Source organism: Blennius ocellaris, assembly GCF_963422515.1.
Source record: "Blennius ocellaris genome assembly, chromosome: 24".
Taxonomy (NCBI): Eukaryota; Metazoa; Chordata; class Actinopteri; order Blenniiformes; family Blenniidae; genus Blennius; species Blennius ocellaris.
In genome coordinates this window covers 8,771,590-8,797,607 of record NC_137673.1, presented here as the reverse complement: position 1 = coordinate 8,797,607, position 26,018 = coordinate 8,771,590, and the positions used below count along the sequence as shown (strand labels likewise).

Sequence of the window (26,018 nt, the reverse complement as noted above, 5' to 3'; positions counted from 1 at the left end):
CATTTGCTGGGTTAGTTTGTCCAATTTCGTCATATTTGACACCCCCGTCTCTGTTTGGAGAGACACCCTCCGCTGACTGATGTGCCTTTGTCTCACTGAAGCTCTTTGAGAGGACTTCAAAGAGATGCTTTGATATTTTGGCAAGTTCTTTTTAAAACTACCAGTCACGCATCGTCTCATCACGAAGATTGAAAAATAAAATAAAAGGAAGAAAGGTCCCCGAAGAATTTCTTTAAGTCGAGCAGATTACATCAGAGAGCTTGTGTCACCTTAAACGGAGGATGTCTTAACAGGCTTCAGTTGTAAGCAGGTAGTTAAGTAATGGCTATAGGAGACGACCTTACTAAAGCGGCGACCTATAAAAGAAACGGAGCTGAACTCCCGCCGACCCAAACAGCCGCTCAACATGGACGAGGTACTTGGTAAATAGTTGGCTGTGTGATTCAAATACATTGTGCAGTCCACTTCTGAAAACACAAAACTTGAGTTCTTTTAGATTCCCCCGCTTCAAAAGTAAATCTCATACATATAACTTCAACAAAGGAGAAATCGGTGGCTTCAAGTTTCAGGTTTCTACAGAGTCCTGGATGTGGAGCCATAAAGTGCTTCAAGTGTCCATCGGAGGCTCGACTCCGACTACTTTGATCCTGCTTCAAAGAGTTTATAGTAGTTTTGACTCGAGTCGGGCGACTCAGCAGTTTTCCATTCCCCCGTCAGTCTCTTTGGGTTTGCGTCGTTTCACCCTGGCCGGCGACCGGCTCCTCCGGTGGCCCGCCCCGCCTCCGCCCCCGCCCACTTTGGGCACCTCGATGTTGTCCACCGCGCTCGGGGGCGGGTCCACGTCCTCCATGGAGCCGGGCTGGGACTCCACCGACGTCCTGGTGATCTGGTGCCGGAGCGCCGCCTCCTCCGCTCCGTTCTGCGCCGCCTCCTCGGGCTTCAACCCCTCCGTGGCGTCTTCCTCGTCGGTGCCGCTCGGGCGTTTGCCGCCGGCCTCCGAGTCTTCGGCGTCCGCCTCCTCTCCCTCGGTCACGCAGGCGCACGTTTGTTCCTGGCGATTGAACGACAAAACGACTTCAAATGAGACGGTAGGCGAGCGACAATAACAGCAGACACCCGGCAGCGGGAGCTCCGTGTCGCTGCCAAACAAAACAGATTTGTTCAGGCCGTCTAATTGGATGGCGAGATTATCTTTTCCCACAGGCTTAGAATTAGCAGCCAGGCTGCAGTAGGTCATATTGCTCTTCGGGAAAGGCCGACGGCAAACTCATCGTCATGTTCAGGGGCCGTTTGGAAATAGTTTCCGCACAGGATTGAGTTAATACTGGTGATTGCTTTGCCTTTATCACAGAAAAAAAATGGTGGAAAATGACAAAAATTATTCTTAAAAATTGGGTTTATGCTTTTTTTAGGCTCCATATACACATTAGTGTTTCAGCAAAGTTTCACGTTTAGAGGGCAACATTTTGAAAATGATGAAGTTGCGTTTCCCCCCGTTTACACGACAACGGAGTTGCAGCATTTTCGAACCGATCCACAGTCGGAGCCGTTTTCAAAAAGTCGTGTTTTCAGAGCACCGTTGTCGTGTAAACGGAAATCCAAAACGTAATCACTTTTGTTGCCGTGGGAACAGGGTCTAAGTCTACACAGGTTTTTTCCTGACGTACCTCTGGTGGGGCGTTTTCCTCCTCCGACACCTCTCTTTGCCCGTCGCTCTCTTCCTCCTTCCTATCCTCCGGCGACTCCACGTCTCCTTCATCCTCATCCTCATCCTCGCCCCCCACAATCTCCTCCACCAACGTTGACTCGTCATTCGTCGGGAGTTCCTCAGCGTTGTTCTCCCCAGAAGATTCTTCTTCGTCTCTCGATCCAGATGCCTCTTCAACTTCTGCCTCTTCCTCCTCCCCTTCTTCACACTCGTCTTTTTCACTCTTTTCATTTTCCGTGGTTTCTCTGTCGCCCACTGAAGCCTCTTTCACCGTGTTGTTGTCAGCCTCTTCCTCCCCCTCTTCCTCCTCTTCTTCCCCAGTTCCAGTTTCTCCCCCGTTTTCTGCCGTCTCCTCTTCCCCTGTCTCACCATCATCCTCTGCATCCTCCTCCTCTTCCTCTCCTGCTTTTTCCTCATCATCTGTGTTGCTGGCGTCCTTGGCCTCCTCTTCTTGCTCACTTTTAATGTGACATTGACATTTTGCCTCCTCCTCTTCATTTTCTTCTTCATCCTGCTCCTCATCATCTCTATTCTCTTCTTTGTCCTCGCTTTGAGCTTCTCGCTTCTCTTCCGCCTCGTCTTCCTCTTGCTCCTCCTCGTCCACCTCTGCTATCGTCTCCTCCAAGACAACGTCAGCTTTGATGTCCGCCTTGGTTTCATCGTCTTCCTCCTCTTCCTCATGAACCACCTCCAAGCTTCTCTCCTTCTCCTCCTCGTCCTCCTCTTCCTCCTGAACCACCTCCAAGCTTCTCTCCTTCTCCTTCTCCTCTTCCTCCTCAGCCTTGCTAACCCCGTCCACTTCTTCAGGTTGGGGTTCCACAGGAGGGTTAGGGACCGGGCTTTTCTTCAGCTGGAGTATCTTCAGGAGATCAAATTCCATCATCACCGGCGCATCAGGGGCCAGCGGGTTCTGCTTGAAGGGCCGAGCCGCCATCTTCTTGCGGACGCATGCGTCGCATGGGCAGTATTCGTCGTCGCTCCGCTGGTCACTGAAGTCACCCGTCGTCTCTCCGTCGCTGAGGGAGTCGGCAGTTTTTACAGATTGGTTCTTCATGACCTGCAAGAAAAATCAACCGTGTCATGACTGATCTTTTTCACAACGCTCAAGCAGTAGTGTGATAATGACTGGACGTGGAGCTACCTTCAACATCCGCCGCCTCTTCTCCGTCATGGTGGACTCCCTGGAGAGGTTCGCCCCTTGCGGGGGTCGTGGCGGTCGCCCTCCTCTCCCGGCCCGGCTCTGGATCTTCTTCATCTCACACTGGACGCTTTTCTGGATGCGTTGGCTCACCTCGCTCTTCAGCTCGCAGATCATCGTGTCCAGGATGACGCTGTCGTCCAGGTCCCAGCGGACCTTGAACTCTGTCATGGCGTCGATGTAGTGGCTCATGAACTGCTTCTCCAGCTTCTTGAGGAGGTGAAGCACCCACACCGGGTCGGGGTCTTGGGAGCAGCGTTTAGACAGCGGCACTCGCGCCACAGTTGGAGGCGTAGCTGAGCTCGAGTCCTCCACAGTCTCTTGTTCGTTATCAGTTGGGGTTTTGGAGCCGTCGTTGGCTGAGCTCTTGTCTGAAGACGAAGGGTTGTCGGTGGCTTTTGCGCTGTCTGGACTTTGCTCTTCAGAGTCCCCTGTGGTGTCTGTCTTAGCTGGATCTGTGGATGCTTCAGCTTCTTTATCTCCAGCCTCCTGGTCCTCTCCAGCGCCTGCCTCATTCTCATGAAGGGAATCTGTCTTATTCGGAGGGGTTTCATCTTCTCCCTGGTTTATGTTTTCCTTCCCCGATCCACCGGAGCCGCTACTCATACCTAATCCGGAAGATGACCTTGGTGGCGACACCTGCTCGGTGACACCTTCCTTGGCCATGTTGCCTTCAAGGTCCCTGGGTTCAGTGAGCCAGAGGGAGTGGAGGATCGTCATGATGTCCTCGTACTGTGCGATGCGGTCCTTCTGAAGGTCGCTGCCGATGTTCACTGCAGGCTCAATAAGCTGGAGCTGAGCCAAACAGTCCAGAAGCCCCCGGGCTGACGTGCTCAGCCTACGACCATAAACTGGAGACACCTACAACACGTGAAAAAAAGGGCACAAAATCCACACTTAAATTTCAGATGAGGATTTTCTTTGGACAATACAGATTTTTTTTTTAATCTCGGTATCTTGAATATGACTAACATTTTTGGCCAACCTCATATTCATTGCCAATAATGATTTACTTCGATGTTCTTGTATCATGAAGGATGAAAGGCTCACCTCGGGCATGCTCCGACATCGACCAAGAGAAGAGCTCAGGAGAACCTTCATCACAGCTGCAGAAGACTGCCAGTTCTTGGTCAGAGCCTCCCCCGGAGCCGGTTTTGAACGGTTCTCCTCCACTGCAGCTTCACATGTCACTTCATCCTCCTTCTCCTCCAACTCCCCGGGCTCGGGTTTCTCGTCATCCTCATCTGCGTTCTCATCCTCAGGATTCTCCTCCGCCTTTGCCACTTCTTCTCCGGGCGCTTCTGTCGTCTCTTTTGTCGCCGGTTCTCCGTCCTCCTCATTCGACGCGTCGCCCAGTGCGAGCATGCAGCTGTCGGCAGGAATGCTCCGCAGCCAATCACTGACGACCTCATTGGGTGACGCATTGGGCAGACAAGCCGGAGTCAGTACTTCTTCCCGATCCTTCGCATCCCGTTTCTGACGCCTGACACTTTTCCCGCTGCTGGGCTTGTCGCTGGATTTGCTGGCTTTTGATCTTTGGCTGCCTGGTTGAGCAGCAGCCGTAGTTTCCTTCACTAAGTCCGCAGCAGACAGAGTGCTTTCACTGCAGGCGTCCGCTTTGCTGTGCACAGGACAGGGGCTTGAGGTTTTTATACTGTTCTTTTTCTTCTGAGAGCCAGCGGTTTTTACACTGCCATTGTCACTGGCGGCATTAGATTTAGCTTTGGGAACCTGGACAGACAAATAGTCTGGCTTGATTACTTCGTTCCCTTTACTTTTCTTTGAGGCTTTAGATTTTGACTCCGACTGAGCTGAAGCTACTGACTCCGGCTTGAGATTACAGTGATTTTGGGAGTTTACACTGGCAGCCTTATTGCTTGCAATGGCGTCCTCCTCTTTGGTCTCACTCGCTGGTCGACTGTTATCCTGGTTTTCAGCATCATCTGCACTTGTTTGATCCACTTTGGCGTTTTTCATGCTGGTGCTCCCAGAGGACTTCCTTTTCGCACTTACTGATGACATCACAGATGACGTCCTGCCATTAGGTGCATCCAGGTCATTTGCGATTGCTGTCGGGGAAGACTTTGTGCTCCCTGCATCAGCATCATTTGCAGTTTTGTTTGAAGTCTGACTGTTAGGCCTCTGAGCTGCTACTTTGTCGCTACACTTACAAGATTTGTGAGAGACGCTGCTTTTCATTGAAATTGCACTAGCTGCTCTTGATCTCTTTTGTAATTCACCTTCTTCACCGCTATCCCCACGTCCTCCTGGCGTTTCAATTGTCGGGATGCCAATTACAGGTACATTGTTAGATGTAGGGTTTTTGGACATTTGGGAATGACTAGATCCTGCTCTTTCCCCATTTTCCTTTGTGGAGCAAACCGAAGTTGCCTCCACTCGGCTCCTTGCTTTACCCTCAGTGTTTCTCTGAAACGAAACACTAGATTTCCCACTGTCGGAATCAGCTGTGTCTTGATCTTCTGGCAACCCAAGAGAGACGGACCCTGATGAGTTTCGACTTGCTGAATGTCCTCTGGAAGAGGATGACCGGATGCTCGCCGCCCCATCAGAGGCCTCATCCCCTTTTAGATCTTCATTCTCTTCTTCATCCTCCCCTTCCTTGTCCGTCTTTGCTGAAGTGGCTCCACAGCGACATTTAGATCTTCCCGATTTGACAGAGGTAGGGGACTGAGCAGGTGAGCCACTGGGATCATTTGATCGAGACCCTGTGGGAGATGCAGCTGGAACTTTGGGTGAACGGGTTCGTGGAGTCAGCGTACCCTTGCCGGAGAGCATTTGGTCATGTGAATGTTCAGACGCTGCACTTCGTGGTGCATCACTCTCCTCTACTTTCTCATCTCCTCCTTCACCATTGCCTTCATCATCCACATCTTCTGGGGTTTTAATGGTGACTGCATGTGGGCTTGAAGGTTTCTTGCTAGAACTCGATTTGTGAGAAGTGCTTGACCTCAGAGATGATTTAGATTTTGCAGACATTGCACTTGGCACTCGCTCTTGGTTTTGACTTGTATTATTTTCGTGATTTAGAGATTCTGCAGTGTGGTTTGACTTCTGGGACTTAGCGGACTTGGCCGAGGTGTGTGACCTTGCCGAAACGGCACTGGGAGCTCTGTGGACAACCTCCTCAGCCCCTACGTTTGTATGATGGGACTTTGCTGAGGAAGCCGATTTATCGGATAAAGCACTGGCACCCCGATCTTCTGCTTCTTCACCAACTCCTGTAGCCTCCTCATGATCACACTTAGATTTAACAGAATGATTTGATCTCACTGATTTGCTAGACATCTCACTTGCTGCCCTCCCTTCTGATTTGGGAGAACGTGACCTTTCTGACACTCTGTCAGACTTGGTCTGAGATTTATCAGACTTGACAGACAGATTGGACTTTGCAGACATTTCACTTGCTGCCCTTTCCCCTTCCTCTGCTTCTCCCCCCTCTCCAGTCACTTCTATGTTAGGCTCTTCTGCTGTCTTTTCACTTGGAGGTACAGGTTTTGCACAATGACTACAAATTGATCTGCGAGATTTTGCTGAAACATTGGATTTGGCTGAGAGAGTGCTACTGGGCCTCTCAGCCTTCCCAGATTTAACAGAGAGGCAACTGGGAGCTCTTTTATTTGTGTCATCCCCTTTCACATCCTCGTCACTCGGTGATGCAGCTTTTACACTTGACTGACAGTTGGACTTACATGACTTGACAGAAGCACCTGTTTTAGTTGAAGCACCGGATTTAACTGACAAGGAGCTCGTTGTTCTTCCTCCCTCCATTTCTTCATTCGATTTGATGCCATTAGGTTCCGCTGTGCTTTTGCGAGACTTGCTGGACATTTTGCTGGGGCTTCTCTCCTCTTCATTACAAGTAGAGTTGCATGATTTATTGGACCTATGGCTCGTGGCTGAAGCAACACTCGGGGCTCTTTCTTCATCTTTCGTCTCGTGATTGGATGTTCTGGACATGGCACTTGATGCTCGGCCTTCCGGCACATTTGAAGCAGCTGAGGCGCGCCCGTGATCTGTGAGGTTGGTCTTGTTTGATTGTGTGGACACAGCTGAACCATCAGACGCTGTATCATCACTGTTGTTTCGAGCAACTGCTTGGTCACAGCTGGGTGAAGCGGGTTTAGAAACGGCTTGATTGGAACGATTGGAATGATTGGAACGATTGGACATTTGCGATGCTCTGCTACCAGAGTCGGCGCTGAACCCACGCTTGCAGCCACCGCAGTTACGGCACACGCTGGACGACTTCTTAGAGTTCACAGAGAGTCCTGTGCGGCCCGACCGTGCACTAGCAGCCCTGCTGTCCTTTTCCTCCTCTGATTTTGGGAGGTCTTCTGGACTTGGTGCTCGCTCCGTCTCATCTCCTCCAGTGGCTGCTGCACGGTGACATGAGGAGGCTGCAGATTCTGCCCTGCTTCCATTCTGGTGTTTGGTAGAGACGTTGCTTGTTGGGCTTTTGTTCATCTGTGTCCCAGGGGTTGGGGTCTGACATGGCACACATTTAAAGCAGCACCGAGAAGCGCTCGGTGGAAGATCATCATCCTCGTCATCCTGGTCCTCTTTAAGAGATTGAAGCACACGTGAGGAGCTGCTGACCGCGGACACTGACCGCTCTTCGTCCTCCATCATAACCTCGCCCAACTTGCCACTCAGTGGTCGCTGGTTGCTGTCCACAGCGATCACCTCACTGCGACTGCAACTCTGGCTCACCTTGCAGACTTCTACATGGGTGTCCCCATCCTGCTCCACCTCGACTCGGTGCTCCACCTGCTCCGTCACGCACATCTCCTCCTGAACCAGCTGGCTCTGCTCCGAGCCCAAGCCGCCGCCGTAGTTTGACAGCCGGGCTCGACATCGTACCACCCTCCTGGAGTTACAGGACGAAGAGGAGCTAGAAGAGTGGGTGTGCCTCACCATGGTGTGGGTGTGGCCGGATGTATGCGGAGGTGGGTGAGGAGGGTGTTTGTGACTGTGTGCGGGGTTTTCCCACAAATCGTACTTCCGTTCTGGTCTGTGGTAACAACAGGGGCAGTGGCTCGCCTCCAGGACACAGGGTTGGCTGGAATAGTCCATACCCTCGGGGTCAAAAGCCGTGGAGTCGGGGTCAGAACAGCTTTCGGACTGGCCCTGCTGCAGGTAATGAGGCTGTGCTTCGCTCAGAGGGCAGCATTCATTCGTCAGGGAAGGAGATTTCCTGATTTGCGTCGACCACTGAAGAGTCTCGTCATTGTGGAGGCGGAAACGCACCCTCATTTCCACTGAGAGACTGCCATCTTTATTGACCACGACACGTTTTTCGATGTCATCATTCATGATGGCCGGCCTCGCCTGTGAGTATGTGCTGACGCCATTGCCATATGACTTTTCCGAAGACAAAGAGAAACGGGCGGAGCGGTTCGATGAGTCGGATCGCGGGTGGATGATGCTCTTCTTTGTTTCGAGGCCAAAGTTAACTGAAAAAAAAATACAGAAACGCACCTATTTAATAACATTTTAGGATGAAAACATCTCACAGTTTCTATTTTTCTTACAACTCACTGTTTTTCTTGCTTTCATGGCCTTCGCTGTATTCGCTGGCTCTGGACTGAGCTCCATGAGGCGGGGATCTCGCTGCTTGGGTAGCCGGAGATCGAGCGCCATTTCCAGGTGTCCGGGGGCCCAGACCAGGCATTTTTTCCTCCGAGCTCTTCCTGATGAAGTTGACCAGCATCGGACTGAAGGCCTCTCGACCAACACACACCAGCACGCCAGGACACGTCACCAGGCTCTGAACACTGTCGATCTGGAACAGATCCACACAATGTTGGGGGTTCTCACCTCATAATGCTTTTAATTTCTCAAGTGAGAAACAAAACCGGTCTTACTTTTCGTCCCTCGAGAGTGTAGAGCTTGCGGACGTGAAACTGCATCACTTCGGACACTTCATCGAAAAAGGCTCTGAGGCTCCTGGTGGACCTCCTGCTAAGAACGACGCTCCTCCTCACGCCCGGCTCGCTGTTTTTCACCAGCAGGATCCGCCGCTGCCTGTATGGAAAGTTCAAATGTCCAGGCGGCGTCGTGGATGCCGTCTCAGGCCGACGGGGCCTGCGTCCATGATGGTGCCACATGCTGGGGTGTTTGCTGGCCAGCTCCGTGTTGACTGGTTTCGCGTGGCGCTGGTCGGAGCAGAGGTAGCAGCCGCCATCTTGGAGCTGCTCCAAGTGTTTGATGGTGTGTGTGCCGCGCGGGGTCGTCACCGTCCGCACGCCAAACGGCAGGGGTACCTGTAGGAGGACGCACAGATGATCTCAAAATCAGCTAAAAATGAATTTCCCATCTGTCAGACTCCTCCTTTACAAGATGCAATTCAATTGGTAGAATATCACCTTTTTCATTATTTGCAACAAAAGAGTTCAATGATATTTTGCCACAGAAAGCAACCAATAATAATTTTTAAAAAATCTAAAGAGAAATCTAAATATATTCTATATTTTCTTTTCAATCTGTCTTTCTGTAATTTCCATGTTTACATGCCAGAATGTTTAGTCCACCTTAGCTTCTCCTTAACTCAATCCATGATTTCTTGCTTCAAACAGGTATTTAAGAATTTCATTCACCAGCATTAGGTTATAGTTTGAAAACTGGAAAAAGCTAATTAGCCCTTAAAGCCAGCTAGTTGGAAAATTGTTTGAACGAGTCTCCGCAGCCTATTTTCAGCTCTGTGGAATTGCAAATCATTTAAATCGGGGTTGGGATCCTGAGGCGATCAATAAAAATCATCACGATAATGGTAATTGGATGTCTCTAATTGGGGAAGAAAAAATTCATCCCGCTGACTCCCTGAAGCTCTCTGGTGCCCCCCATTGTAGGTCGACACCACACTCACAGAATTAGATAACATGTCCTGTTCTTAAGAAGCTTAACAAGACACATTTTACTTGTTCTAATTATATATTTGTGTCCACTGCGACGTTATCTTTATTCTTAGTGTGCGTGCCAGCATCAGAGGTCTTCTGCTTTTCCGAACGAATAAGATCCGCGCCAGGCCTCCACCTTCAAACGACGCCGACCCCTCTGATGCGCGCCGCCACAAACCTTTTGGGAAAGGTCGTCCAGCAGGGCGTCGAAGCATTTGAAGCTGCGCTTGTGTATGGCCATCCTGACGCCCCCGAACTGGCTGTCGCCGCTTTTGTAGAACGTGATCCGCTTGGCCGGGGCGGCCGTGGTCACATGGGCGAGGCGCGAGTGCGACGGGGGCGGGGCGGGAAGCGGCGAGGCATGTTTAGACGGGGGCCGGGGGTCCCAAGTCGCCGTCTGGACCGGGTACATGCTGTGTTGTCACGGGGACCTGCGGGGGAGGGGGAAACACAAAAACATGTATTCGTCCAGTATGGTGCGCCACCTTTCTCTTTTGTCCCGCCCCAGTGAAGACACTTCATCATACCGACACCATAAGCCGTGATCAGGGAGTTACACTGAGGACTCGGGACAGGACATCCAATAACAGGACTCGCTGCCTTCTCAGGGTGTTACGTCGCTCATTTGGCTCCAAAATAAATATTTTACGCTACATTTTGAAGCCAGTTTAAAAAAATAAAAATAAAAAATCAGGTTAACTGTTCTTTTTATCATGTTTCATTTTGTCAGTCAGGATAATGTAAATAATCAAGATAAAGGTGAAATTCGCCATTATTTCACCAAACATATTAGACGTTTTATTCCCCGCCTGTGTTTAACTACTGTGACAAGAAAACGCAATCTCTTTTGTGCTCCTTTTTGAAAAGCAAAATATCGACAATTCTTATTATTGATGAGTGATTGTTGATATTCTTCTTGTTATGATTCTTGTGCTGATTATTAGTAATGTTTTGATTATAATTATTTACATTTTTACTATTCTAATTAGTACGAACACATTGTTTCATTGCCTTTCAATTTTTTTTTTCTCAAAATTTTTCCTAAATAAATCAATTCCTTAAAAAAAGCTATGATCAAGCTGGATTTTCCCTCATAAAACGATAACATTATGTAACGTGACAGTGTTAAATACATCCACATGTTCATCTATATAGATGTTTAAGTCAGAGCGCTCCAAGACCTGCTATCTTTAGAGATACGGCCTCGCCCACGTCAAGAAATCCTATTTAGAGGAGACGTAAAAAGAAAGTGTCTGTCCTGTTCCTAAACTGCCAGCATAAGCCATCTTGCATAATGTGCGTGCGTCAATACAAACAGTTTCACATTTTCTGAACATTTGCAATGAGTTTCGATTGTGAGCTGGCGTCTTGCCCATTAACTTTTGAAGACGACTTTTATCAGGAGGCTTTGGAGGCTTTTTAAGGCCCGTAAGGTTGGACTGGAGGCCAAGGAGCTGCTCCCAACGTGACTTTGTGCTTTCTTAATCCGACTTCAGCCCATCAAGTCACATCTCAAATCTCCCCTTTCGCTTCACCCAAGCAAAATGCATATCGACACACCGGAGAGAATAATTATGGAAACACACAAACTAATTACATACGTTAAATGTTAATGTTTGGGCTCGACATTCCCTGTCGCTGAATCATGCAGCATTCATGACAGACTGAAGGTATACAAAGAGATGTAACATAAAAAAAACGACCGATATTACAGATTTCAGGATAAACAAGTGTTAGATCTGTCCTGCGCAGTAGGAATTAAGGCTTGGGACTCATGGAGGCAACTTAATCCCGCATCACGTAAAGTCACAGCTTAGACGCCCTTAAACATATGTAATGTCGCATTCTCAACCGCCTCTTATGTTTTCTTGATATATTGTCGACTGAAGATTTAGATTCATTATTCCAATCTTAAATTCACGAATTATTTCACCCGTATGTTGCAAAATGGAAAAAAAGATAGCCGTAATACTGCCTGAGGTTACTAATCTGTTAATCCAAATGAACATTTCAGAAGCCAAAACTAACCAGTAGTTTTACGTTTTCCTTTCAGAACTCCATTCAACAAGTATCGCTGATCATAATCATAAGCCGTAATGCGAAATCAAACGCGGTGCAACCAACCACATCGCTCTGCCAACCTATCGACGAAAGAGACGACGTGAGATCCACGCAGCAGTTTTGAACAACATGAGCCGCCAGCAAAAAGACAAAGGTTGATTTCACTACTCACATATTCAGGAAACATGGTCCAGAGAGGGTTTTTGTTTTTTTGTTTTTTGTTTTTTTTCCAAAGCCGAGTCAGAAATGTACGGAGTAAGTCACCATGTGCATATGTGTGTTCGCACGCATGTGTGTGGTGGCGATCTCCACGGCAGAGCGCCTGGCTCCACAGGTGTGATGGTAAAATGGCAGGCGTTAATCAGTCCTGAGGTACGGGAGGGGGGAGGGGCGAGGCTAAGGATAGAAAGAAAAGCCTCCTTAAGTAAGTGTGTGTGTGTGTGTGTGTGCTGTGTCCACATATAACTACAATGCATGTGACGTATGTTATCTATTTTTAAGCATATTTAGCCTTTTTTTCTCAAGAAGTCCCTGTTAATCATTGAGAAACCAGTCCATCTCACTAAAAATCATTTGATCAAAAGTTTGAAGGAGTGTATATCAGCTACCTGTGCTGTACTTGTGCTACTTTGTTTTCTGAACTTTAAAAAAAAAACAAAAAACGAGACTGTCCCCATAGTGAACGCCTGGACAAATAGTCCCCAAAAAGCGCAAAGACCGATATCTGTGTGTTGGAATCATTTTTGAACAATTGGTTTATTCCGGTCACAATTCTACATTACAAAACTTGAATTTTGCGGATTTCGTTTGACAGTACGCAAACATTTTCAAGTACGAGCTCTGTAGCCGAAATGGGTACCTTAAAATCTATAAAGATTGTCCCTTAAAATCTATAAAGTCCCTTAAAATCCCTTAAAGTCCCTTAAAATCTATAAAGTAACCTTGAAGGCCAGTAGTTAAAATACAAATAAAAACAAAAATACAAAACATAACTAATCTTACTCAATCATTTCAGATTTCAGTCATTCTGTATTGCAATCTTTAATTATTTTACCTTTCAATGTTTTCTCTTTGAAACACAAGAGAATTTTAAGTTTTCGCTTAATCCATTCCACAATATGACTCCTAAAAGTGAAACACATCTGTATTTAATATTAATTCTCACATTGCCTCTTTCAAAGACACCCAATCCTCTTATATTATAATTATTTTCTCTTCATTAAAAATGTTGAATACCGATGGGAAGGCTTTTATTTTTCACATGAAATAGTAAAATCGAGTGTCAAACATCCAATAGTTTTAGAGCAAGAATAGTTTATATGTGGATCCACGATAGGAAGCTTCATTTAATATTGTAATGAGAAATATAGTTTGATGTTGAAATCTGACACACATGCCAAGCAATTCACTGTTAAATTGCTCGAAAATTTAAATCTGCTGCAAGTTGCCGGAAACTGCTTTATGTGGTAATAACATGAAAAATACAGTAAAGCGTAGCGACACACCAAAATAATGAACTAACCCAGATACTATGGAGGAGGATTATTCCAAGATTTGACAAAATGTGAGTGTTTTAACAAAGAAGCAGTTTACCCCATTTACACGACGATTGAGGCCAAGCGTTTTCAAAAAGTTGCATTTTTCGCTGTTACCACAGCTTTTTCAAAAAGTTATGTCTTCCTATGTTTCCAGGGAGACAGAGCATTTTTTTTTAAAGTTTTGTTTTGCACCATTTCAACGGAGACCTACTATTTTCAAAAAGTTGGGTTTTCCCCACTGCTACCCTTGAGAGTCAGAGCGGTTTGAAAAAGTTGCATTTTCCTATGTTTCCACAAAGACAAAGCGCTTTCAAAAAAGTTGCGTTTTCCACAGAGATGGACCCTTTTCCCAAAAAGTTGCATTTCCCACCGTTGCCATGGAGACGGAGCTGCAGCCTTTTTCAAAAACGTCCCTCTTTTGACGGCGACAGAGCGTTTTCCAAAACTTCCACCTTGGGAGCTGTTTTCAAAAAGTCGCGTCTTCACAAACGCACACTCCAAAACAATGCGGACGTTTTTCCAAAACAAATAAATAGCAAAAGACAAAAACGTGAAATACAATAAAAGTACCGACACTGAGAGCATATGAAACATTTTTTTTTTTTAAATACAAAAATTAAAAGAAAGACATTGGCTAAATGAAAGAAATCAGTCAACACAACATTATTTAAATATAAAGTAACTTTCCCCACAAGTTTAATTCAACCTGCACGCCTCCAAAAACTAAATAAATCGACATCCCTGTAAACAATGGGGGCAAATATGAAATTATAGTTATCGTTGCGTAATAACGCAGAATTATGTAAGCTTCCATTAATTGTGTCTGCTTCAGAGCTTTAATGACGGGTGGGGGGAGGGGGGGGGGTGTTGAGTAGCTCCTGTGGTGACAGGTGGGAGGCGTCGATGTAAAAGGTATTCCCTGTGGGTAAATCAGTGCAATCAATGCTTGCTGGAGCACGACAACACACACACACACACACACACACACACACACACACACACACACACACACACACACACACACACACACACACACACACACACACACACACACACACACACATCATCCACCTCATCCGTACGTTTTTTTTATATAAGTGGAGCTGATTGGCTCAGTCAGCAGGACAAAGGGAGAATAAATCAGGGGAGATTATGAGACATGTGGCCTACTTCTGGAGGTCCGCTCACCCCCCCCACCCCCCCCCCCCCCCCCCACCCCACCCCCCGCTGCCTCTGATCCCATTAGTGTGACTGTGACTCACCTGCTTTCAAAAAAACATGCACAAACAAAAACAACTGGAGTCATCAAACCTGGAGTTCAACACAAACACGCGCAACAGGTTGGAATCATGAGGGGGGGGGGGTTGATAAAAGAGAGAATAAAAACAGTCCTTACCAGTTGTAGCGCATTAATGAGTTGAGTTTAATCCAGGCACAAAGTAGGAGAAATGGTTGGATGATGAAGATGAAGATGATGATGATGAACCGAGGGGGGGGGGGGGGGGGGGGACTACATCCAGCCCGTTGGAGCGCTGCGCCTTCAGTCTCCCCCAGCTCCGGACACTTACAGCTCCGTCTGCGCGCAAACGCTCCGAGCGCCTGTTGAGGCATGTGGCAAGAGCGCGTCTCGTAGCGCCGGAAGGCAGGAGCAGAGGCTCTTTCAAAGTAAGAGAAGCCTGCAAGCGCTCAACTCTCGCGCTTCCTTCAGTCCGGGGGATTTGATGCAGAAGACGTGCAGATCATGAAGTGAACAGAATTTGACCCTGGCTTCTCTAAAAATGACCGATTTTGACATGCGACACTTAAAAAAAAAAAAAAAAAAAGTTAGATTATCTGAGCTATTTACATTTCATACTCCTAATTGTATATGTGATTTCTTACTAAAGAACAATATTGGAGTATACATTTGTATGGAGTGTTTTCAATCACATATACCTTGAAATAGTATATATTTAAGTTGTCTAAATGATAAATTAAAAAAAAGAAAAAATATGTTTTTTTTAATCAAAATGTGGTTGCTTTTTTAAAATAATGCAGTGAAATTTCTATTTTTAATTTTTTTTTTAAAGATATGAACAAAACCGCTCGTATTATTACGTCTAAATGGGCTTGAATGTTAAATATCCCATTTTATGAGTGCAGATTGTTGGGATTTGATCTGAAGCAGCTTTTATTATTCATTGAAGGAAGCAGATACTGTGCAGTTTAATTTAGAGCCGCTTGACGGGATTTAAATCTGTTATCTGGTTGTTACCTTCTCCTGTGTTCTTCGGGAGGGGAAAAAGGAGGAGGGGGGCGTGTTAAAGGGGGGGGGCAGTGGGATTAAGGTGGATTACACGTGTCTGAGCCATCTAGTATGGGATTAAAAAAAAACAAAGACGATCATAACGTAGTCACCTTTAATATTTACGTATTGATTGAAATCTATCTATCTATCTATCTATCTATCTATCTATCTGACTATCTATCTATCTATCTATCTATCTATCTATCTGTCTGACTATCTATCTATCTATCTATCTATCTATCTATCTATCTATCTATCTATCTATCTATCTGTCTGACTATCTATCTATCTATCTATCTATCTATCTATCTATCTATCTATCTATCTATCTATCTATCTATCTATCTATCTATCTGTCTGACTATCTATCTATCTATCTATCTATCTATCTATCTATCTATCTATCTATCTATCTATCTATCTATCTATCTATCTATCTATCTATCTATCTATCTATCTATCTATCTATCTATCTATCTATCCAATTTCTTCAGCCGCTTGCCGCGCGGCGTCATGACGTCACCGCGCCTACGTTCGCGTCCGTTTCCACAGCAACGGCGCGTCAAGCGTCGGAGAATGGATTCTCTATCGGAGAGTGAAGTCGCCGCAATAGTGAGGCTGCAGGTAGGCGCAGAGAATGGGTTGTATTTGATCTTTACATACTAATAATTAAAAAAATAAATGAATTAAAAAAAAAAAAAAAAACCGTTCGCAGAGAGACGCGGGCGCACCGCGGCTGAGCGGCCACTTCTCCCGGGAGGAGTTTGACGATGACCGCCGCAGCCTGCACCAGGAGTTCGTGTACGACGTGGCCGTGTTCGCCGCGCACAGAGGTTTCGCCTGGGCCGACGTGGTCCGGGCTGCACGGGCGGCCAGGAGCGTCTTCCCCCGGCTGCACGGTCAGTAGAAAAAAAAGAAAAACACGTGACGTCACGCACGCAACTTTGCCCAGGTCGTCAAATCCGAGTATTTTGCAGAAATGGTGAAGAACTGAAACACTAAAGCTCCGCCCCCCCTGGGTGAAGACTGAACTATGTTATATAGAGTGTAAAAGTAAAATACAAATAAAAATATCAAAATTCATAAAATCAAAAAACAAGGAAACCGACCAGCTATTTTTATTCTTGGGCAATCATATCATTCAATAACCGCTGATTAAGACATTTGTCTTTTAATATTTCCGTCACATTTGATAATTGGTCTTTAGTGTTCAATTTGTCTACTTTTTTCACCTTTTAAGTATAGTTTTATATGAACTTGTCTACTTTTTTACAAATTATTCAGATTTATAAAAAATATTTTAATTTCTCTCCTTATGTGAACGTTTTTATATCAATTTGTCGAGTTTTTATTAATTTGTCTCCTTTATAATGCTTCACATGTCTGTATTATTAAGAATTAGTCTACTTTTTTATACTTTATACGTCTATATGCATTTGTCACCTTTTTATGCTTTATGTTTAGAAAACTAGATTAATTTGCCTTCTTTGACAGAAATTTGTTTTTGAATGTACATATTTATATGATTTCCCCCTTTTTTTTCCTTTTTTTTTTTTTTTTTTACAAATGTGTCTGCTTTGGAACACATTTGTCAAAATCTCTGTATGAATGTGTCTACTTTTTTTTTTTTTTAATGTTGAGATCTTTTACACTTTATATACTTTTTAAAAATACATTTGTCTAAATCTTTTACACCTTCTCTATGTGTATTAATGTCTACTTTTAAACAGATGCCTCTTCTTTTCTATGCTTTATATTGAGGCACAAACGGTGCAGTACCTGTAGTTTCATTATATGAGACTTATAATGACAATCAAGCTCTTCTATTCTGTCCTGTCCTGTCCTGTCCTGTCCTGTCCTGTCCTGTCCTGTCCTGTCCTGTCCTGTCCTGTCCTGTCCTGTCCTGTCCTGTCCTGTCCTGTCATGTCCTGTCCTGTCCTGTCCTGTCCTGTCCTGTCCTACAGATCTGGATGCACACAGCCTGCTGTCCCTCTTTAAAGATGTGCTGCCAACTCTGACCCCCGTCCAACAAGTCCAGTTCACGGAGTACCTCAGGGACACCCTGGTGTCCCGGCGGAGGCTCTTCTCGGCGGCGGTGGGACGGCCGAGAGAAGTGTCCATCCTACGGCTGGACTTGGACGTGCAGTCCCCTCCGACACCCTGTCCTCTGGAACAGGTGGGTAAACCGCCGCGATGCCGGACCGTTGCGCCACGCGAGCGGACAATGGGTATCTTTGTTGTCTTTGTGGCTCAGGGTACGGACCTGCAGGAGTGGGAGGCCCGGCGGGAAGCCCAAGCTCTGCGGGAGACGCAGGGAGAGCCGAGCGACGGGCCGCGCGTCACCCCGGAGGACGTCGGCGCCCCGGACAAGGTGAAAGACAGTGGAAGGCCGTTGCCGTCGCCGACGCCTTCCATCAGCCTGACGTGTGATTTGCGCCCCTGCAGGACACGAGGGAGTCCGTCAGAGCGGCCGCGCCGTCCGCAGATGGTCAGGTCAGGGACAGTCTCAACCCAGAGGCCAAGCAGCTCACCGACAGCCAGGCGCTCAAACAGCAGAAGGCCACCAGGGGGCGCCACAGCGCCAAACCGCACTCCACCACACCAGTGAAGGCAAAGCAGCGCACAGCAAAGACTAGAAAGCAATGAAGGAGTTTGAAAAACTGTTGTGTTTCCCCCATTACATTTTTTTTTAAAGTTTGTATTTTAACAGCAAAACCTGCAAATAACAGCAGATAAGTACAAAGATTTCCAGGCCTACGGTTAAAGCATTTTGAAACTGTCCGTGCAGAGTCAGCAGGCTAAAATACTTCACTTGAAACTTGCCTGTTTTTCCATATTAATGATGTGCCGACATCTACTGCATATAATAAAAAACACCTCATTTAAAAAAAGAAAAAAATCAAAAGCTAGTCCAAGTTCTTTGTGACACTAGAACTCGTGCTTCTTGCCCCAGTCATTAGCTGAGAACACAACAAGCTATCACAGCTGTGTCAAATCCCATTTGTCGACTCATCCTTGCGGAAGGACAAACTCTGACTCGCCGGATGAGGGAGGCAACAGAAATCCTGCCTGTACCTATTGAAGGCTGAAAGTCCAAGAAGGAACCACCGCAAACCTCTTCAAACTCTGCACTCGGGCCGAGGAGCTCAGCGTCACCACCGTCTCGTAGCCCGGGACGTCTGGGAAGACGGATGGACCTGCGGGGGAAACACAACAGACGGCGTGTCCGAATGCTCGCCGGTGGAAAGTTTCACCCGGAGAGTGAAGCACACATGTTTCGCATTTGAGTGGGAGCAGAACCTCCACAATGAAAGGATTGAGCGGAGAAAGAAGGGTCAATCAAGCACATGTCTGAAGGTTGCTGACAATAGAAGCATTCATCTCCGAAACTCTTTTTTGCCTCTTCGTGCCGCTAGAAATCCACCCTTTCCCCCTTTTTGACTGAAAGTCATAGCCAAAAGCAGCTAATTGTACATTTTAGATTTCTACGAGACACTGTCAGTGAGGCAGTACATCAGCAGCGTTGCCACAGCTCACTGGTATTAACGGTGAAAGTATATATTTAACCTACAGGATTTAGAGTGACGTAATGCCTTGATAGCGACGTTTTCACACAGGAGAGTGGAGTTGTACTCAAGAGTGGCGTGAGACCACATATCAGGGTCTTCTTCGTCTCGACTGTCTCAGGGACCCTTAAAGTCTTGGTTTTGGAATGTTCTGGTCTTGGTCTTGACTGGGTCTGAACCTCTTAAAGTCTTGGCCTTGTCTCGATCTTGGAATACTGTTCTTGTTCTCGTTTTCTTAAAATCTCTTAAAATCTTGGGCTTGACTTGATTTCACCCGTTTAAAGTCTTAGTCTTGTCTTGGTCTTGGGATTTTGTCTTTGGTTTGGTGATCTTGACTACAACACTACAGGAGAGGACAGTTTGTTGAGACTTTTTAAGCATGTCAGACATAGGGTTTTTCCCAAATCGCTGCTTGAGAGTAAAAAACAAGTGTAATAATCATCAGCAGGTGAGTAGTGAACGGTAAAATAAGATATCAAAAGAGGATTTTAATGATTTGTTTTGAGGTAGCCTTGTCCCTCATGGTGGGCCCTCAGACCTTTAGGTCACTTGGTGGTGTTATTAAATACCTGCATGTTGTAGACGAGCTCTAGAGTTGTTCTAAATAAAGATGTGTACTAAAGAAGACAACTAAACTAACTCAACACCCGATTGGACCTGCACATGAAACACTGGGATTACATGTTATAATAACACGAATAAAAGGTATGAAAAAAAAGACAATTAAAAAGAATGTCGAATTCAACAACAAAATAACCAAAAGATAATGTTCAATTGTTGAATTTAAACAAACTAATTCACAATTTTTGTGCTTCTTAAGTACTCAAGCAACAGCCACACAGTTAATGTATTTTTTTTAGTAGTATTAATATTAATTATTACCCATTTTCTTGTCGCTGTAAGAAAACTGTAAAACAGCGCCGTCGTGGATTTTAACGGAAAACCCACGTGTTTTAGCGCGTGTGGTCAGTGGTGGTACTGCACTCTCAGTGAGACGCACCTGAAGTCAATCAGCTAATTTACGGGGAGACGAACGGAGGAAGTTTCTGGAAAACTGTGAGTCCAACTGTAATTTAACACATTCTATTCGTCGTGAAATAAAACAATGTTTAAGGCTTCTAATATTGTTTCTACGTCCGTTTATTTTCGTGATGAAAAAGACGAGAGACGCGCGGTTGTCAACCAGCAAAACATCTGTCAACAACAGACGAGATGAACGTGGACACTTGGAAGAAAAGGTGAATATGAGACGCAAGTCAAGCTTCAAAATGTGAGTCAAACTTTTTTTAATCTCTCTTTCTCACATTAAATTGTGTCCGGGAGGCGTTCACGGTGACGTTTGTATTGACGAAGCGTCCACTTGTACTGTAATAATTAGTAATGCATCATTTAATGAAGTTGAGACGAGCTGTCATCGTTGTCCACTGTTGAAATGGCGAAATCGTCCCTAGTTCATGTTAAAAACAAACAAACAAAACAGCAGCAGGTAAGTTCGTTTGAAACACTGTAGAAAAAAGTGCATTTTAGAAAGTCAGTATTAAAAAAAAAAAAAGAGAAAATCTTTGTTTACATTGGTCGGACATGCTTTAAAATCGCATATGTTGTTGCAGTACTGTGTTCGTCCATGATGTTTACATGTATGTGTGAATTAGTGTCTTCTTAATTGCCCACAAACTGGAAAAAACAATACAAAACAGCAGCAGGCAAGTTCATTTGGAACACATTTGAGCAATAACTGTAGAAAAAAGTGCATTTTAGTAAGTCGGTATTGAAAAAAATAAGAGGAAATCTTTGTTTACATTGGTAGGACATGGTTGAAAATCATATGTTGTTGCAGTAGTGTGTGTTCATCCATGATGTTTACATGTATGTGTGAATTACTGTCTTAATTGCCCACAAACTGGAAAAACAATACAAAACAGTAGCTGGTAAGTTCATTTGGAACACATTTGAGCAATAACTGTAGAAAAAAGTGCATTTTAGAAAGTCAGTATAACAAAAATCAAGAAAATCTTTGTTTACATTGGTAGGACATGATTTCAAATCATATGTTGTTGCAGTACTGTGTGTTCATCCATGATGTTTACATGTATGTCTGAATTAGTGTCTTAATTCCCCACAAACTGAAAAAAAACAAACAAAACAGCAGCAGGTAAGTTCATTTGAAACGCTGTAGAAAAAAGGGCATTTTAGAGAGTCAGTATTAAAAAAAAAAAAAAAATCAAGAAAATCTTTGTTTACATTGGTAGGACATGCTTTATAATCTCATATGTTGTTGCAGTACTGTGTGTTCGTCCATGATGTTTACATGCATGTGTGAATTAGTGTCTTCAACACGCTTTAATTGCCCACAAACTGGAAAAAAAAAAATCCAGTCGATCCCATCAGGGCCATTGTCAAGTTATTGTTGTGAACTCCCCCCCACCCCCCCCCCCCCCCCCCCGAAAAACGGTGACAGATGTGATTAAGTAAAGTTGAGACGTGTTCATGCAGAGATTAATGGAACAAATCTCCCCTGCATGTAATTAAGACGAAACCCTGCGTCACGTCCAACCTTGCCCCTGCTAATTAACGTACAAGTGGGTTTTTATCCCCTGTTGCATGCTGGGAGATTAATCTGCGTCTTGCACGGCTGGGTGAGCTTCTGGACAACTGCACACACACATAATGTATGCGTGTGTGTGTTTTTTACATCGATATATTAAGTTTTTGTGTGTGATTTTGACACTCGGTCTGTCTTCAAACTGGAGGCTGCCCCCCCCCCCCCCCCCGTGTAACATATTATGTAATATAAATATGTGAATAGAAGCGTCGCAATATACAGATGTTTTCTGTAGCCCTGCCTTTCGGCCACCAGGTGGCAGCAGACGCTCAGAAATTCAAGGAATCCCCATCGATTGACGTTTTTCGACCTCGCGCTTCAGTTTTGAGTTCTGTATGGAGGATATTGTGATGCAGCGTGGTGAACCCGTGTGATCTTTTGATTTACATTCATGCATGTGTATGAACTTGAAAAACAAAATGACTATAAAGATTGCAAAAAAACCAAAAAAAACAACCCCTCTGATTTGGGTGGGATTTATCCAGCAGGCCTTACATGTGAACGTGACGGGTCTCCATTGTTTTTAAATTACTGGACGAGCGCCAGACGTAGCTTTTTTTTTTTTTTCCCAGAGAAATGAATGAAAATAGAGTGAATTTCTCCATCAAACGGTCGTTTTTGGTCTTTGGCAGAGCTCCACTCGGTTCCATTTCCTGAAAGCGTCGGCGTGATGCATGGCGTCGGCTTCGGCCTCCTCGCTCACCGTCACCGCGCCGCTAATGGGATTGTAGTGAGGCCTTTTTTCTTCTTCCTTTTTCTTTATATTGCCACCAAGGGAATTGAGGCCACATACAGTGGGTGAGGGGTTAATTACAAACAAGCCGAGGGGTCAGAGGTGTGTGTGTGTGTGTGTGTGTGTGAGCGCCACAGGGCCCCCCCCTCCGGTAATGGGGGGGGGGGGGGGGGGGGGGGGGAGGGGGGGTGTTGGATTTTAAACAAGGATCCTTGGGAGAAGATTTATCCGCCGGCTGTGACACGGCGACAAATAGTGCTGATAGGTGAAGGCCTCTCGGCGTAGAGTCCGGTCCACATGACAAATGGCTGCGTGTGTGTGCGTGCGTGTGTGTGTGTGTGTGTGTGTGTACACCATATTCACTTATCACTGAGTCAGGCCCTTACTCCAATCCACTCCTGACATCCAGCAGGGACCCGCTCTCCCCTCTTGTTTTCTGCCTCTCTCTCCCTCTCTTTCCTCCTATCTATCTCTTTTCTCTATAATACTCACTTTCACCCCCCCCTCCTCCTCCTCCTCCTCCGTCTCCTCCTCCTCCAGCGCTCTCAGCAGTATCTCCCGAGCCTCTCAGCTTCCCATATTACACTGGCAGATAAGAGAAGAGAAGGGCCCCGACTGACAGGAACCCCAAATTAATTTACAAGCAATGATGCCGTTCGCGGGCTGATAGAACAGTCTTTATACAATATGAAGGGCCGGGGAGCGACTCCGCCGGGGAGGGAGCGAGCCAGGGCCCTGCTATCTTTGTAATTATAGGGAGAGACCTTGATCCTTCTCTCTCTCTCTCTCTTTCTTTCCGCTACTACTTCTTCTCCTTCTTTTCTTTGCCCCTCCCTCCCTTCTCCTCCATGATAAATGTTGCAGAAGAAGCCCACGAGACAAATCCCAGCTTAGTGCTCCGGATGAAGAAATCAGTTTGGTTTCTTTCTCAGACTTTCTCGTACTAAGCAGGATTTGATCGGAGCAGTGAACACCATTTACCAGTTAGCCTTTAAAAAACAAACAAACAAACCTTTTTCATGCTCAGTATTCATGAAACGGCACCGGATTTAGTGCAAATAAAGGAAAACGAGTCCTTTTTTATCAGACGGAAATTGAAGCGCTTCTTTCTTTCACCGCTAGGGGGCAGTGTTGAAATCGATCTGCAGCCATTTCTTGCAGAAAAGAAGTCAATGAGCTGATATTGCATGCATTTTTTTTTCTTTCTGTTTAATATTCCATTTTCTGCAATCCTATTTGCATTTTGATACTGCTGCTGTTTACTGAGTCGACTTCAGTCAGATCCTCCACATTTCTCCTGTATCACCCCTGCATCGTCCTTATAATGTACATAAGCATATGTGTAAGAGTACAAATCAATCATATGACATCTACAAAGTATTAAATATGTCATAATTGAGCCCGATTTCACCTCGAGTGCATCAGATCAGCCAAATTGTGCCATAATAAACCTCTGGATGTGAACTTTAAAGTTTTCCTTGAAGTGTATAAGTGATGAAAACGTCTATGCTTTTGCAAAAACCAAACAATTAGGACCAGAATCGACTAAAATCCCAGCATAAAGTCGATTTTTAACGTCGCTTTGTGGTGCGAAAAGAACCAAAAACGGTTGCATGATGGGTTTTTTGGGCTTTATTGGAGCCGCTTCGGGCCTCATGTTTGACACCCCTGTAGGAAAGATGGTGTTTAATGAAGTAACATTTATAGAAGGCAGCATTTTGACTTTTCAGTACCATTTCAACAATTTACTGCAAATTGCAATAATGCCAGTAATGTGTGATGCATTTTTATACTGCTAATTAAATAATACAGCATTTTAATTGTGATAATAGCATCTGGTTGAAACAAAATATACAGTAAAAATGTTGATTTATAAGCTGATATTAAGAATAGAAGTATCTGTAAATTTTCTCTATTTCCATCATGCATATATAATTATTTTACCAACAAAAAAGGTTGTACTCATAATTCACCTAATTTTGCATATAAAAAAATGTAGTACAGATATTGTGGTTCAAATTGAGAAAAAACTTGAATTATTAAAAAAAAATCAACGTCTGCATATATTTTATAAACAAAGAGCTCGTGTTTTTTGTGTTATGATCCAGAACTGAGGAAGAATTCAATATTTCTATTTAAAAAAAAAAAAAAGCCCCTCAACAATTTCAGTGTTTAATTTCACCTTAACTCAATTCAAACCACAATACTTTCACATATTGCAGATTTGACTTGAAACATTTCCACCTTTTTAGTTTTAGTTTTTTTTTTTTGTTGTTGTTTTTTTTTAAGTGAAATGATCAGAAAATGCCTGAATACGCACAGGTCATTTTTGAGTATTTGCAGTGACGTCGGCCTTTCAGGTCTCCACAATCGTGGCGTTTCACCTCGTTGAAACGCCGTCTCGACGCCGGTGGCTGGATCCTCCGCGGCCCAATGGGCCCTAATAGGCTCACCGCGCCGCCGAACCTAAAGAAACCTTAAGTGGATTAAGGGGAAATCAAGTTTTCCAGTTTACACGGCGTTCATTAGCCGCTGCCAACAGTTGTTGTTGGACGGCGCCTCCACTGTGGGAGCGATTACGGCGGCGAACTGTTCTGGCGTGGCACGCTCCCCCCCACCCCCCACCCCACCCCACCCCCCCACCCCACCCCCCAGGAAGGAGGGGAACAATGTGCATCCAAGCTCTCGCACGGTTTTAAGGGTCGGCCCTGGAGTCTGGAGTGATCCTCTCTGTCCGCCGGCCAACTTCCTGCGCTCCTCTGACCCAATAAAGAGACAAAACGTCCTTTTTTTTTTCATTTAAAATTTTTTTTTACCTTGTTTTGAGGGAATTTGGGGGATTTTTGTTGTTGGGTTTTTTTTGCGCTTTGCAAGGTGAGATCAGCGACCGACTGAGACGTGCCGCCGCCGCGTTCTGCCGGAGTAAAGCTCTTCGCCGAGACGCACGAGAAGTGTAAATCCAAAAGCTGAAAACTCCATTAGGCCGAGTCACTCATGCATCCGCGTGCTCCGGTGCCAGACAGCTCTGTAAATCAGCCCCCCCACCCCCCCCCCCCCCCCCCCCCCCCCACCCACACACACACACACACACACTCACACTCTCACACTCTCATACTCCTTTCTTTTTTTTTTTTTTTTTGTAGCTCCACTGAAGAAAACAATATGGGTAGTGTCTGGGCACTGAGCATCGGGCCCTTGGGTTATACACACACACACACACACACACACACACACACACACACACACACACACACACACACACACACCCAAGGGGCCTGGCTGCTATACAGAGTGAGACCAAATGCTCTGATCCAGGTTGAACTAACCACTGACATGTGCACCTGTCAGACATGGGCTGCTGAAGGTGTGTGTGCATTTATACCAACATAGTGTGTGTGTGTGTGTGTG

General features: G+C 45.5%; 2 protein-coding genes across 3 annotated transcripts in view; one reads left to right on the top strand and one right to left on the bottom strand.

Moving 5' to 3' along the window:
• The window catches only part of gckr (glucokinase (hexokinase 4) regulator), a 37,022-nt gene extending 20,464 nt beyond the window's left edge, over nt 1-16,558 (top strand). For both annotated transcript variants that reach the window (XM_080519710.1, XM_080519709.1), the window contains exons 21-22: nt 16,204-16,333; nt 16,425-16,558. The gene's annotated coding sequence lies outside the window, so the exon portion shown is untranslated. The remainder of the gene's footprint in view (nt 1-16,203; nt 16,334-16,424) is intronic.
• On the bottom strand, nt 692-10,235 carry LOC308147851 (uncharacterized protein; the record flags this gene model as incomplete). Its single annotated transcript, XM_080520186.1, has 9 exons — nt 692-1,051; nt 1,668-2,765; nt 2,850-3,767; nt 3,957-4,043; nt 4,098-4,918; nt 5,321-8,380; nt 8,466-8,709; nt 8,792-9,190; nt 10,002-10,235. The coding sequence occupies 9 exons, from the start codon at nt 10,233-10,235 to the stop codon at nt 692-694; spliced, it is 7,221 nt and encodes a 2,406-aa protein (XP_080376312.1).
• Nucleotides 16,559-26,018: the final 9,460 nt, after the last annotated feature.